We start from the raw sequence: 15,077 nt of genomic DNA on the forward strand, positions 1-15,077 counted from the left end.
AACTATAAGTTCAAGACACTGTAGTATTAGAAGTAAAAAACAAATATAAGTTGACCACTGATTTTCTGGATAGTTGATAGTTTGGCACCTCTTTTAATTCTGATGAAATTACAAGGCCGAGTATCACTCACTTTTCATGAAGAGTTTGTTAGATAAGGTGAATGTGAACACTGGCAATTCTGAACAACCATTTATTAAAGAATTTAACATGAAGGATGTTCTTTGGTTCATTGCTTGGCAGTGGGAGAAGGTAGAACTTTCAACACTAAAGAAGGGCTGGCACAAGCTGTGGCTTGTCTTGGTGTTTGATAATGCTCCTAAAGAAAAGTTTGACGATGATTTTACAGGATTTTGAGTACCAAAGTATACGAAAGTAATTTTCATGATTTGCTTGTGTACACAGAAATTACAGGATCTGCCTTCAAAGATATAGGAAGCAATTTTAATGAAGAATATACAAGTGAGTGGATGATTGTCGATGATGAAACATCTGTTGTGCATCACCTTACAGACTCAGAAATTATAGATTGTATTGATAAAAACACTGCAAGTGATGATGATGAAACAGATGAAACTGAATGATTTACTACTGACAAGTTAATTGGGTTCTTGGGTGATTTAATCAAAGGGTTAAAGAAACTTACCTTTGTGACAGAACAAGAGCTAATGAATTTTTATGTAATGTAAAAAAAATTACACAGGGAGAGATCAAAACACATGAAACTACTTTGCCTGGATGAAATATTTATAAAGGTAACCGAGAAGCAATATTCTTTGTAAGCAGAGGCTGCAGAGCCGGATAGCATCCCAGGGCAGGTACTCAGGATGTGCACAGCACAACTGGCAGGAGTGTTTACTGATATTTTTAATCTCTCCCTCCTGCTTCCAAACATCCACCATTATTCCTGTACCAAAAAAGACCAACGTAACGTGTCTGAATGACTGGCGTCCTGTCCCACTCACCTCAATAATAAGCAAACACTTTGAGAGGCTGGTCAAAGATTACACTTGCAGTACGGACCCCCTAAAACTCGCCTACCGACACAACCAATTGACACTTGAAGCAACAGCCATAGCTCTACACACTGTCCTTACACATCTGGAGAAGAGGAATGCTTATGTGAGAATGCTGTTCTTGGACTACAGTTCAGCATTCAACACCATAATTCCATCCAGGCTCAACAAGAAGCTCAGAGGCCTCGACCTTCACCCTGCCTTGTGTAGCTGGATCATGGATTTCCTGTAAGATCGTCAGCAGATGGTAAGAGTGGGCTTCCTCACCTCTACCCCTCAAAAGAGGGCTGTGTACTAAGCCCCCTCCTTTACTCTCTGTACACCCATGACTGTGTTGCCACCCACAGCTCCAATCTGCTAATTAAGTTTGCTGACAACACGACATTGATTGGCCTAATCTCAAATAATAATGAGGCAGCCTACAGAGAAGTCATCCTCACCCTGACAGAATGATGTCAAGAAAACAAAGGAGCTGGTTGCGGACTACAGGAGGAATGGAGACAGGCTAGCCCCTATTGACATCAATGGATCTGGGGTTCAGAGGGTGAACAGCTTTAAGTTTCTTGGCATAAACATCACTGAGGATCTCAAGTGGTCTGTATATATCAACGGTTGAAGAAGTTTGATGTGGGCCCCCAAATCCTAAGAACTTTCTATAGTGGCACAATTGAGAACATCCTGACTGGCTGCATCACTTCCTGGTATGGAAACTGTACTTCCCTCAATCACAGGATTCTGCAGAGAGTGGTGCGGACAGCCCAGCGCATCTGCAGATGTGAACTTCCCACTATTCAGGACATTTACAGAGACAGGTGTGTAAAAAGGGCCTGAAGGATCATTGAGGACCCGCGTCACCCCAACCACAAACTGTTCCAGCTGCTACCATCCTGGAAATGGTACCGCAGCATAAAAACCAGGACCAACAGGCTCCGGGACAGCTTCTTCCACCAGGACATCAGACTGATTAACTCACGCGGACACAACTGCATTTCCATGTTATATTGACTATCCTATTGTACATACTATTTATTATAAATTACTATACATTGCACATTTAGACAGAGATGTAACATAAAGAACATAAGAAATAGGAGCAGGAGAAGGCCATCTTGCCCATCAAGCCTGCCCTGCCATTCAATAAGAACACGGCTGATCTGTCTGTAAACTCAGCTCCATCCACCTGCCTTTCCCCCATAACCCTTAATTCCCTTACTATGTAAAAACCTATCTAACTGTATCTTAAATATATTTAGTAAAAAAGCCTCAACTACTTCCCTGGGCAGAGAATTCCACAGATTCATCACTCGCTGTGAAAAACAGTTTCTCCTGAATCTTCTCCCCTGAATCTTGAGGCAATGTCCCCTAGTTCTAGTCTCACCACCAATGGAAACAACTTTCCTACTTCTTTCTTATCTATCCCTTTCAAAACTTTATATGCGTCTACAAGATCCCCTCTCATTCTTCTGAATTCCAGACAGTATAGTCCCAGGTGACTCAATCTCTCCGCATAAGTTAACCCCTTCATATCTGGAATCAACCTGGTGAACCTCCAAAGCCAGTATATCCTTCCTCAAGTACGGAGACCAGAACTGCATGCAGTACTCCAGGTGCGGCCTCACCAGTACCCTGTATAGTTGCAGCATGACCTCCTGCTCTTTCAATTCAATCCCTCTAGCAATGAAGGTAAACATTCCGTTTGCCTTCTTAATAACCTGTTGTACCTGCAAACCAACTTTTTGCGATTCATGCACAAGCACTCCCAAGTCCCTCTGTACAACAGCATGCTGCAATCTTTCACCATTTAAATAATAATCTGCTCTTCTATCAGTCTCACATTTACCAATGTTGTATCCCATCTGCCAGACCTTGGCCCACTCACTTAACCTATCTATATCCCTCTGCAGACTCTCTGTATCCTCTGTACAATTTACTTTTCCACTCAATTTAGTGTCATCAGCAAATTTTGCTAAACTACACTCAGTCCCCTCTTCCAAATCATCAATGTAAATGGTAAACAGCTGCCGGCCCAGCACCGACCCTGCAGCACCCCACTCACCACTGACTGCCAACCAGAGAAACACCCATTTATACCAACTCTCTGCCTTCTATTGGTTAACCAATCTGCTATCCACGCCAATACACTTCCTCCGACTCCATGCATCCATATCTTATAAGTCTCTTGTGCGGCACCTTATCGAACACCTTCTGGAAATCCAAGTATACGACATCCACCTGTTCCCCTCTATCCAATGCACTCATTAGAGTTTTTACTCCTCATGTATATAAAGGATGGAATAAAGTCAATTCAAAGTAATTAATAAATTTACATTTAATTTTTAATTAATAATCCTTTTTAAGCTTCTAGTCTATTTTTGCCATTATTATTGCATGACCTCTTTTAATCTGGCATGGCTCAGGAACCATGGGTGCCAGAAAAGCAGTGGTCAACCTGTAGAACGTATGAATAGGATATAATGCACATTAGGATACGCTTAGAACAGAGGCTTCCAATCAATTTTATACCATGGACTCATATATTAAGCAAAGGGTCCATGGACCCCAGGTTGGGAACCCCTGGTTCAAAAAATCCAAGTTTTAAGATATAGTCGGCCCTCCTTATCCGCGAGCTCTGCATGCGTGAATTCAACCAACCGTGAATTGAGAAAACCCGGAAGTGCTCTTCCAGCACTTGTTGTTCGAGCATGTACAGACTTTTTTTCTTGTCATTATTCCCTAAACAATGCAGTATAACAACTATTTACATAGCATTTACATTGTATTAGGTATTATAAGTAATGTAGAGATGATTTAAAGTATACGGGAGGATATGCGTAGGTTATCGTGGATCGGGATCGAAAAAAGTCGGAAGTTCTCTTACTAAGTAAGTTGGAACAGCTACATCCAGTATTATTTAGCATCAGTTAGTCAAACATTTGTCTTAGAAAATAGTATATATTTTACCTTTCTATGCATATAAAACACTTAAGAAACGTATGTATTTCAATAATTAAACCACTGCGTTGCTTAGTAATAATTGTAGCTTTCATCGGGGAAGGGTCTTTCTCACTTTATCCTTTAAAATTGTTCCGATCGTTGACCAACTGTAGCCTAATGCTTTTCCAATGACTGATGACGTTTCACCTCTTTCTGATCACTTTATTATTTCCACTTTATTTTCAATCATGATCGTGATTATTTTTGTGAACAGAAATACTGCGGATTTAGAGCTCTGCTGGGTCCTAAAGATCACCGCTGAGACAGGTTAAATAAGGTCAGGGTTCCGCTGGGTCCTAAATTCCACCGCACTGAAACAGATTAAATAAGGGATTTGAGCATCTGCATTTTTTGGTATTCACGAGGGGTCCCGGAACCAATCCCTCGCAGATAAAGAGGGCCGACTGCTTGTTGAAGAATGGAAACTGGCTTGAACAGCATTGCCGTAGTCAAATCTATATACAATAAAATTCCAAAATCCTGGCATCTCAATACTGCTGAATTCATGGATTTTCCTTTTGTTGTTCTTTTTCCTTTTATTACTTTTATGATATAACAACACTTTATAATTTTTTTAAAGTCGCTGCACAGTTAGCACCTTGCATTATAATAAATTTAAAGTGAACCATCTAAATTTAACAAGAGCATGCAAAACAATCGTTTAGTTCAAAATATATATAGAAAAATGATCCTGGTAAGTTTAAAAGGAACATGGGAACAGAGGCCAATGAGTTTAAAGGGAATATTGGAATAACAACCAAGTGAGTTTAAAAGGAGTGTGGAACTAGTGAGTCATCAAACATCATCCATATTGACTTGACAATACTGTACATGTGACAATAATAAACAAATTTAATTTATTTTATTGATGCCACACTCTTTATAATTGACTTTACTGTTCTGCCTATTTCTGGTTTCAGATAAACACTTCTCTTAAATAGTGAAGTTACATTTGATAACTTCCAATCGGCAGGAACTATTCTGGAATGTGGGGGAAAAGATTGAAATCAATCTGATTTCATGTTCAAACTGCAATCAATTGCAGTCTTGAAATTGTATCAGGTAATCAGGGACCTAATCAACAGTACTTTCCGCTCATGCATATCAAGATTATAAAACTGCAATGTTTTTCAACGTATCAAATTCAAGTTAATGGCGACTTGGTCACACTGTGAGATATACAGCAGGGAATCCTCCAGCCCCATTCGCCCCTGGGTCTGACAAGGAGGGTGTGTGTAAAAGACTGGTGTTTCCAGCACCACGCTAAGTATTGCCTGCACTCGTGGCACTTCCACTGACAAGTTGTCAACACAGAGCTGCTTCCCAGCTTCGTCTCGGCGTGGACTGTTTATAGGTAACAGCAGCAAAGCCTTCCATGCTCAGCGATACAGCAAGAAGTTCAGATGAATCCAACAGAGGGAACAAAAACAAGCCGGGGGGCGCTCCCCGATCGATCCGGGTGATGCAAAGAGCGGAGGTAAAAGGAACAAGCCAGCACAAACACTACCTTCCCCGTCGCCGTCCCTGCCGCCGCCATGATGTCGCCTGCGGTGACGTGACTCGCTCACGTGCCTCGGCGGGGAAAACAGTTGAGCTGCGTGCGCACCGCCACTCGGCATATCTGCGGACGGCAGTCGCGGCCAAGATGGGCGCCAAGAGCGAGCGGGCTGGCGCAACTGCGCCACTCCCTCTGCCGCACCCTGGTGGCACGTTGATGTAATTGCTGATGTGATCGGTTCTTGGTACTTCTTGACACAGTAATTTTTTACCAAATAAAGTCAAAAGCAGAATAATGTAGAAACTAGAATTCTGAAGGAAAAACAGAAAATGCTCAGTTCAATGTAAATTTTATTACCAAAGTACATATATGTCACTATATACAACCCTAAGATTCATTTTCTGGTGGGCATACTCAATAAATCTATAACAGAATCAATGAAAGACTGCCTAAATACTGGAAAATACAAAAACTAAAGAACTGATTGTTGACTTCAGAAAAATAGAGGGGTGGATTTTAGGGTTGGTAGTGGTTAGGATCAGCAGCTTTAAGTATCTCAGTGTTAACATATCAAATGACCTGACATAGGTTCAGTATATGTCGGCATCTTTACTTTCCAAAAAGATTTAAGAAGTTCGGCTTGTCACTGAACATCTTAACAAATTTCTACAGATTTGCTGATCGAAGTATCCAGACTGCTTGGATCGTGGTCTTGTACGGCAATTCGAATGCATGGGAACTGCTGAGTGGTGCACTCAGCCCAAAACATCACAGGCACATCCTTGCCCACCATATGAGACTCCGCCTGTAACACCCATCATCAAAGATAACCACCGTTTGGGACATGCCATCTTGTTGCAACTACCATTGGGCAGGAGGTTCAGAAGCCACCAAGTTAAACCATCCGGGTTTAAGAACAGCTAACTCTCTTCAGCCATTTGGTTCTTGAACCAACCTGCATCACGCTAATCACTACCTCAGTTTAGCAACACCATGGTCACGTTGCACTTCAATTGATTTTGCTTTGCTTTTAATCTAATTGTGTTTTCTTGAGTAACACTGGACAACATTTTTTTCAAAAGTATTGTTTCCTCAAATTTTTGTTTTTGTTTTATGATAGAACACTTGAAAATGAACACAAATATCGCAGACTATTTGTATCACGTAGGAACTTGGAGAAACAAGAAATTAACTTCTATTGAATAGAACGCGTTTACTTGCATAATGGTGCAGACACTTTGCAATAGTTCAGCTAAGCTGAAAATGTTTTGTTAATGATTTTCATTTGTACTCTGTTTGAGGCTTCTCGCTTAAGTGTCCAATAATAGTCAGCCAGCATTGACAGATTCCCAGTTGCCCTGATACTGTTTCTGCATGACTGCAATGTCCTGGTGAAACCTTTCACCATGCTCGTCACTGACAGTGCCCAGATTTGCAAGGAAGAAGTCTAAATGGGAAAGCAAAAAATTAATAGTGACATGTTGCGCTTCATGGTTTTGTGTGCGTGAAGCATGCTGTCAACCAGCTGCATGTAGTCTGGTGCTCTGTAGTTGCCAAGAAAATTTTCAACAAAATCCTTGAATGCCTTCCTTGTGATTTTCTCCTGTCCCACTAGAAGTTCTTTAAATTGCTTGTCATTGATGAGATGATTTGTTTCATTTGTGGACCAACAAAACAACTTCCTTATTCTCGGCATCAGTTATTCTGACTTGAAGTATCTGGGAAACTCAAATGTATAGCAAGGGGCAAATATTCCAGCCAGTTGATTGGCACAGATCTTTCGTACTCGCTGAGGTACACCATCTGGACCCTTTTGTGGATTTACCCTCTTGAAAGGTGCCCTATGTTCGCCTCAGAGATTAAAATTATAGAGTGATCCAGAGATGTGGTGGTTCACATGGTTGTGTCATACTTCTCCCTACTGAACTACCTAAAGGCCTTGTAAACATTGTTAATGATTGATTACCTTTTATGAGAACTGCCTTATCAGGACATCATATGTTGTACCTCAAGATCCAGAGAAATCGCATCTGCTGTTGACCAGTTGTGGCAGTCAGCAAACTGGAGCTTATTTGACTTCATTAGCTTAGTGTAGGTGGGCAAAAGCAGTTGGATTGGCAATGAGATGGTTAATGTCACAAGTATCTGGAAGCTCAGGGTCACTCTTTGCACATTGTACTCTGGGAAGCGATCACTCAATTTGTATTCATTTTCTCCAATGTATAGCAAAGCACCGAATGTAGTACAGTGAATCGCAAGTGAAATATCACTTCACTAGGAAAAACGAGGAAATTTGCAGATGCTGGAAATTCAAACAACACACACAAAATGCTGATGGAACACAGCAGGCCAGGCAGCATCTAAAGGGAGAAGCACTGTCGACGTTTTGGGCTGAGACCCTTCGTCAGGACTAACTGAAAGGAAAGGTACTAAGAGATTTGAAAGTAGGAGGGGGAGGGGGAAATGCGAAATGATAGGAGAAGACCAGAGGGGGTGGGATGAAGCTAAGAGCTGGAAAGGTGACTGGCAAAAGTGATACAAAGCTGGAGAAGGGAAAGGATCATGGGACGGGAGGCCTCGGGAGAAAGAAAGGGGGAGGGGAGCACCAGAGGGAGATGGAGAACAGGCAGAGTGATGGGCAGAGAGAGAGAAAAAAACAAACAACTAAATATGTCAGGGATGGGGTAAGAAGGGGAGGAGGGGCATTAACTAAAGTTAGAAAAATCAATGTTCATGCCATCAGGTTGGAGGCTACCCAGTCAGTATATAAGGTGTTGTTCCTCCAACCTGAGTTTGGATTCATTTTGACAGTAGAGGAGGCCATGGATAGACATATCAGAATGGGAATGGGACGTGGAATTAAAATGTGTGGCCACTGGGAGATCCTGCTTTCTCTGGCAGACAGAGCGTAGGTCTCCCAGTCTACGTTGGATCACCAATATATAAAAGGCCACACTGGGAGCACCAGACACAGTATACCACACCAGCTGACTCACAGGTGAAGTGTCGCCTCATCTGGAAGGACTGTCTGGGGCCCTGAATGGTGGTGAGGGAGGAAGTGTAAGGGCAGGTGTAGCACTTGTTCCGTTTACAAGGATAAGTGCCAGGAGGGAGATCGGTGGGAAGGGATGGGGGGGACGAGTGGACAAGGGAGTCACATAGGGAGCGATCCCTGTGGAAAGCAGAAAGAGGGGGGAGGGAAAGATATGCTTGGTAGTGGGATCCAGTTGGAGGGGGCGGAAATTACAGAGAATAAACTCCTTCACTAGGAAGGAGTATTTTGGTCCCTGGATTGCAGGAATATGGTAAAAGGTCCCGTTATTACATATCCTGAAGTTGCCTGGGACAGAGTTGTGGGAGGGGGAGTGAATATTGACGAAGATGGAGAAGTGAAGGAAAGGGGAAGAAATGGGAAACTGCACTTGGTGAAATAGTTGGAAGAAACTTTTAGAGTATGATCCACTGGAGGCTGGTGGGGTGGAAAGGAAATCTATCCTTGGTATGGATGGCAAGAGAGTGGGTGAAAACAGACAATTAGTAATGGAACAGATGCTGTTAACAACCTTGTTGAATATTAAGTCTCATAAGTAAGAAGTCTTTCTTTTATTTAAGGAAGAAAGCTTCTTGAAAGGACAGGATATGGAAGATTGCACTGTCAGTACAGATAATGAAGATACTAGAGAAAATGGCTGAACAGAATCCTTATATTAGTAGGATGCGAAGAGGCACATTTTAAATAGACACGTAACCCTGTGGACTTTTATTCAATATTAGATTCTTGCCTATTCCTTGAAATGAAGAAAGAGGAGATTCAGATTCAGAATAGTTTATATCAAAAAAAAGCTAGAATTAAGGGTTTGTGATTGTGCCAGCACCACAACGAAGAGGATGTGAACAGGTGATTAGTTCATTAGTCTGATGGCACATTATAAAGGGAAGTCAGAGGAACTGAGAGCAACAGAAGTGATAAAGCTTTCAAGTTATGTATGAATAATCTTTGTACTGAAAGAGGTGAGAGAGGAGCCCTGGGTAAGCTTGAAAGCAACAATGTACCACATACTGTGTGCCGCAAGGACCCGTGAAAGTACCCCATTTAATTTGGAGGAGTTGGATAGAGTTAAAGAGAAATTTTCATTTTGGGAATGAGTTCAGCCATGCAATGATGTAGTGGAGCAGGATTAGTTTAATATCCACTAAAGGGCCCTTATCTCAATATCACCGTAACCCCTCAATCTTTGTGTTCCTATATATCCACCAAAGCCCATTGTAACCTGAAAGAACAGCATCAGATCCTCAAAGAATGTTGTAACTATCAGAACTCAACACTAAATTCACTGTAACCACCTGTTTGAGGTTGTTTAAAAACCAATCAGTTCAGGTGAAAGGACATTAAACTCGTTTTTGCTTTCCAGCATTCTCTATTTCAGATCTCCACCTCACAGTTCAATCTCATAAGACCGTAAAATATAGGAGCAGAAGTAGGCTATTTGGCCCATCGAGTCTGCTCCGCCATTCAAACATGGGCTGATCCAAGTCTTCCAGTCATCCCCACTCCCCTGCCTTCTCCCCATATCCTTTGATGCCCTTGCTAATCAAGAACCTATCTATCTCTGCCTTAAATGCACCCAATGACTTGGCCCCCACAGCCGCTCGTGGCAACAAATACCACAGACTTATCAACCTCTGACTAAGTAATTTCTCCGCATTTCTGTTCTAAATGGACGCCCTTCAATCCTGAAGTCATGCCCTCTTGTCCTAGACTCCCCTACTATGGGAAATATCTTTGCCATATCTAATCTGTTCAGGCCTTTTAACATTCGGAATGTTTCTGTGAGATCCCCCCTCATTCTCCCGAACTCCAGGGAATACAGCCCAAGAGCTGCCAGACGTTCCTCATACGGTAACCCTTTCATTCCTGGAATCATTCTCGTGAATCTTCTCTGGACCCTCTCCAATGTCAGTATATCCTTTCAAAAATAAGGAGCCCAAAACTGCACACAATACTCCAAGTGTGGTACCACAAGTACCTTATAGAGCCTCAACATCCCTGCTCTTACATTCTATTCCTCTAGAAATAAATGCCAACATTTCATTGCCTTCTTCACCACTGACTCAAGCTGGAGGTTAACCTTTAGGGTATCCTGCACAAGGACTCCCAAGTGCCTTTGCATCTCTGCATTTTGAATTCTCTTCCCATCTAAATAATAGTCTGCCCATTTATTTCTTCCACCAAAGTGCATGACCTTACACCTTCCAACATTGCATTTCATTTGCTACTTCTCTGCCCATTCCCCTAAACTATCTAAGTCTCTCTGCAGGTTCTGTGTTTCCTCAATACTACCCGTTCCTCCACCCAGCTTTGAATCATCAGCAAATTTAGCCACAAGTCCAAATCACTGACATACATCATAAAAAGCAGTGGTCCCAACACCCACCCCTGTGGAACTCAACTGGTATCCAGCAGCCAGCCAGAATAGGATCCCTTTATTCCCACTCTCTGTTTTTTGCCAGTCAGCCAATGCTCCTCCCATGCTAGTAACTCCCTTGTAATTCCATGGGCTCTTATCTTGCTAAACAGCCTTATGTGTGGCACCTTGTCAAAGGCCTTCGGAAAATCCAAATACACCACATCTACTGCATCTCCTTTGTCTACCCTGCTTGTAATTTCCTCAAAAAAATTGCAGTAGGTTAGTCAGGCAGGATTTTCCTTTCAGGAAACCATGCTGGTTTTGGCCTGTCACGTCATGTGCCTCCAGGTAGTCCATAATCTCACCCCTAACAATCAATTTGAAGAACTTCCCAACCACTGATGTCAGGCTAACAGCTCTATAGTATCCTTTCTGCTGCCTCCCACCCTTCTTAAATAGCAGAGTAACATTTGTGATTTTCCAGTCATCCAGTAAGCGCCTTATGAGAATAGGTTGAGTGAACTCGGCCTTTTCTCTTGCAGCGACGGACAATGAGAGGTGACCTGATAGAGGTGTACAAGATAATGAGAGGCATTGATCATGTGGATAGTCAGAGGCTTTTCTCTAGGGCTGAAATGGCTAGCACGAAAGGGCATAGTTTTAAGGTGCTTGGAAGTAGGTGCAGATGTCGGGGTAATTTAATTATGCAGAGTGGTGAGTGTGTGGAATGGGCTGCCAGTGGCAGCGGAAACGATAGGGTCTTTTAAGAGACTCCTGGATGGGTACATGGAGCTTAGAAAAATAGAGGGCTATGGGTAAAGCCTAGGTTGTTCTAAAGTAGGGACATGTTCAGCACAGCTTTGTGGACCAAAGGGCCTGTATTGTGCTGTATGTTTTTTCAATGTTTCTATATAATGCCAGAATCTATTGATTCTTGAAAGATCATTATTAATGCCTCTGCAATCTCTCCAGCTACTTCCTTCAGAAACCGAGGGTGTATTCCACCAGGTCCAGGAGATTTATCCACCCTCAGACCATTAAGCTTCCTGAGCACCTTCTCAGTCATAATTTTGACTGCACAAACTTCACTTCACTGACATTCTTGAATGTCTGGTATACTGCAAACATCTTCCACTGTGAAGACTGATGCAAATTACACATTCAGTTCCTCTGCCATTTCTGTGTCTCTCATTACAATATCTCCAGTGTCATTTTCTATTGGTCTTATATCTACCCTCTTTTACTTTCATATACTTAAAAAAGCTTTTAGTTTCTTGTTATTAGTCGCCAACTTCCTTTCATAATTTTTTTCCCTTCCTAATGATCTTCTTAGTTTCCTTCTGCAAGTTTTTTTAAAAGCTTTCCAATCCTCTATCTTCCCATTAGCTTTGGCTTCCTTATATGCCCTTTCTATTGCTTTTACTTAGGCTGACTTCACTTGTTAGCCACATTAGTGTTCTTCTTCCATTCGAAAATTTCTTCTTAGTTGGAATATATCTGTCTTGCTCTTTCCTCATGTTTCGCAGAAATTCCAGCCATTGCCACTGCTAGTGTCCTTTTCCAGTTAACTTTGGCCAATTCCCCTCTCATGCCATTGTAATTTCCTTTATTCCAACACATTGGAATTTAGTTTCTCTTTCTCAAATTTCAAAGTGAACTTGATCATATTGTGATCACTGTTCCCTAACCTCAAGCTGTTTTATCCCCTCCAGATCATTGAACACCACCCAATCCAGCACAACTGACCCTCTAGTGGGCTCAACATCAAGCTGTTCTAAGAGCCATCCCTTAGACATTCTACAAACTCTCTCTCTCTTGAGGTCCAGTACCGACCTGTTTTCTCAATCCACTTTCAAATTAAAATCCCCAACAATTATCGTGACATTGCCTTTCTGACATGCCTTTTCTATCCCCTGCTGTAATTTGTAATCTACAACCCAGCTCCTGGTTGGAGGCCTGTATGCAACTGCTATTAGGGTCCTTTTACCCCTTCATTTCTTAACTCATTGAGAGTCTACACCTTCCGATCCTATGTCATCCCTTTCTAATGATTTAATATTATTTCTTACACACAGGGCCACACCACCCCTTCTGCCTACTAACCTAACTATCCAATACACTGTACATCCATTGAATGTCGCAATGGCAGCCATCCTTTAGCCAAATTTCAGAAATGGCTATGACGTCATACTTGCCAATCTGTAGCTGAATTTCAAGATCATCCATATTATTTCTTATGCTGCATGCATTCAAATATAACACTTCCAGTCCAGTATTTGTTGCTTACAGTTTTAACTGGACCACACCTCTATTGCCCTCTAACTCATTCTACTGGCTGTGATATGCCTCATCTCCTATCTGTCCTTTCTATCATCTCTGTTGCCTGCCCATCCTTTCCATCATCTTTTCACAATTCTTCTATTGCTCCCAAACAGATCAATTGCAATTAACAAATGCTCTCAGCTAGCAGCAGCACCTCTCCCTTCTTTGCAATTGAAAATAGAATCAGAATCAGGTTTAATATCACCGGCATGTCACTCGCGGCAGCAAAACAATATCTGATTTTAAAAACTATAAATTACAAGAAATATATATGTATAAAAATTAAACAAGTAGTGCAAAAATAGAGCAAACAATAAGTGAGGTATGTGTATTCATTGTCCATTCAGAAAATTGATGGTGGAGGGTTAGAAACTGTGCCTAAAAAAAATGAGTGCGTATCTTCGGGCTCCTGCACCTCCTCCTTCACGGTAGCAATGGGAAGAGGGCAGCCCTGGGGTGCAGCCTTTTTGAGACATCACCTTTTGAAGATGTCCTTGATGCTGGGGAAGGTGGTGCCGACGACGGAGCTGGCTGAGCTTGCAGCTTTCTCCGATACTGTGCAGTGGCCCCTCCATACCAGACGGTGATGTAGACAGTTAGAATGCCCTGCCATTCTTTTTGATTTTACACATTACTTGCTTTCTAACTTTTCCTAGTTGTTTTAGAAGGTTATACCATGAAACATTATATCAGTTTTTGTTTTTCCATAGACACTTGTTAGAGTAATTTCTATTTCTATTTTGGACCACGCTGGCTGTTAATACCAGCTGCCACAAGCTAATTAGACTATTTTTGCACACGGTAAGTATTTACAGGAAGTTCTGCCTAACAAGGACATTTTTTCAAACTTTTCAGGTCTCTAATGTTGAGATTGGGGAACATTTCTGTTATGCTTGACAAGTTTGAATTGAAATGAAATTATAGCTTTGCTTTCAGGCACTACGGATACCACAGTTTCTGCTTTTATTTTGGGATTATGTTCACTTGATTTGAAACCTGCTGAATTTGTGCATTAGTCCTAAGTGCACACCATTATTCTTACAAAGTTGTTCCATTAAAGTATCTATTTTCAGTTATTTACATTCTGGATCCTTTCAAAAATAATCACCTCAGGCCAATGTCAATCAGTCTTTAGATGATCTGCACAACATGCACTAAACAGCACACCCCAACACCTTCACCGTCATTTTGGAGTTTTTAACCAGGCCAGACTGGAAAAAACAAATCACTATAAACAATTACCATCAACAGATCATTTGCAATAACAGTGGAAACACCCTGGACCATTATTACACCACCATCAAGAAGCCTACCATGCTATTCCACGCCCTCACTTCGGGAAGTCTGATCACCTGGCTGCACTTCTACTCCTGGAGTACAGGCAGAGACCGAAGATTGCAGCGCCAGTAGTGAGGTCCAAGAAGTTAGGGACAAGGAAAGCACAGGAGCGCCTACAGGACTGCTTTGAATTGGTGGTCTGGACTGTATTCAGGGATTCATCTTCGAATCTGGATGAGTATGCTGCAGTTGTCACCAACTTCATTAAAACCTGTGTGGATGAGTGTGTGACTACAAAGACTCGTACATTCCCATATAACAATCACAGCACGGAAACAGCCCATCTCGGCCCTCCTAGTCCGTGCCGAACTCTTAATTTCACCTAGTCCCACCTACCCGCACTCAGCCCATAACCCTCCACTCCTTTCCTGTCCATATACCTATCCAATTATACCTTAAATGACACAACTGAACTGGCCTCTACTACTTCTACAGGAAGGTCATTCCACACAGCTATCACTCTCTGAGTAAAGAAATACCCCCTCGTGTTTCCCTTAAACTTC

The 15,077-nt window shown here is 42.0% G+C and overlaps 1 protein-coding gene across 1 annotated transcript in view; it reads right to left on the reverse strand.

Moving 5' to 3' along the window:
* The window catches only part of tbc1d15 (TBC1 domain family, member 15), a 62,396-nt gene extending 56,801 nt beyond the window's left edge, over window positions 1-5,595 (reverse strand). The window contains exon 1 of the mRNA XM_059978432.1: window positions 5,516-5,595. Within this exon, the coding sequence (XP_059834415.1) occupies window positions 5,516-5,545 (30 nt within the window). The 5' untranslated portion in view covers window positions 5,546-5,595. The remainder of the gene's footprint in view (window positions 1-5,515) is intronic.
* Window positions 5,596-15,077: the final 9,482 nt, after the last annotated feature.

Source organism: Hypanus sabinus, chromosome 8 (genome assembly GCF_030144855.1).
Source record: "Hypanus sabinus isolate sHypSab1 chromosome 8, sHypSab1.hap1, whole genome shotgun sequence".
Taxonomy (NCBI): Eukaryota; Metazoa; Chordata; class Chondrichthyes; order Myliobatiformes; family Dasyatidae; genus Hypanus; species Hypanus sabinus.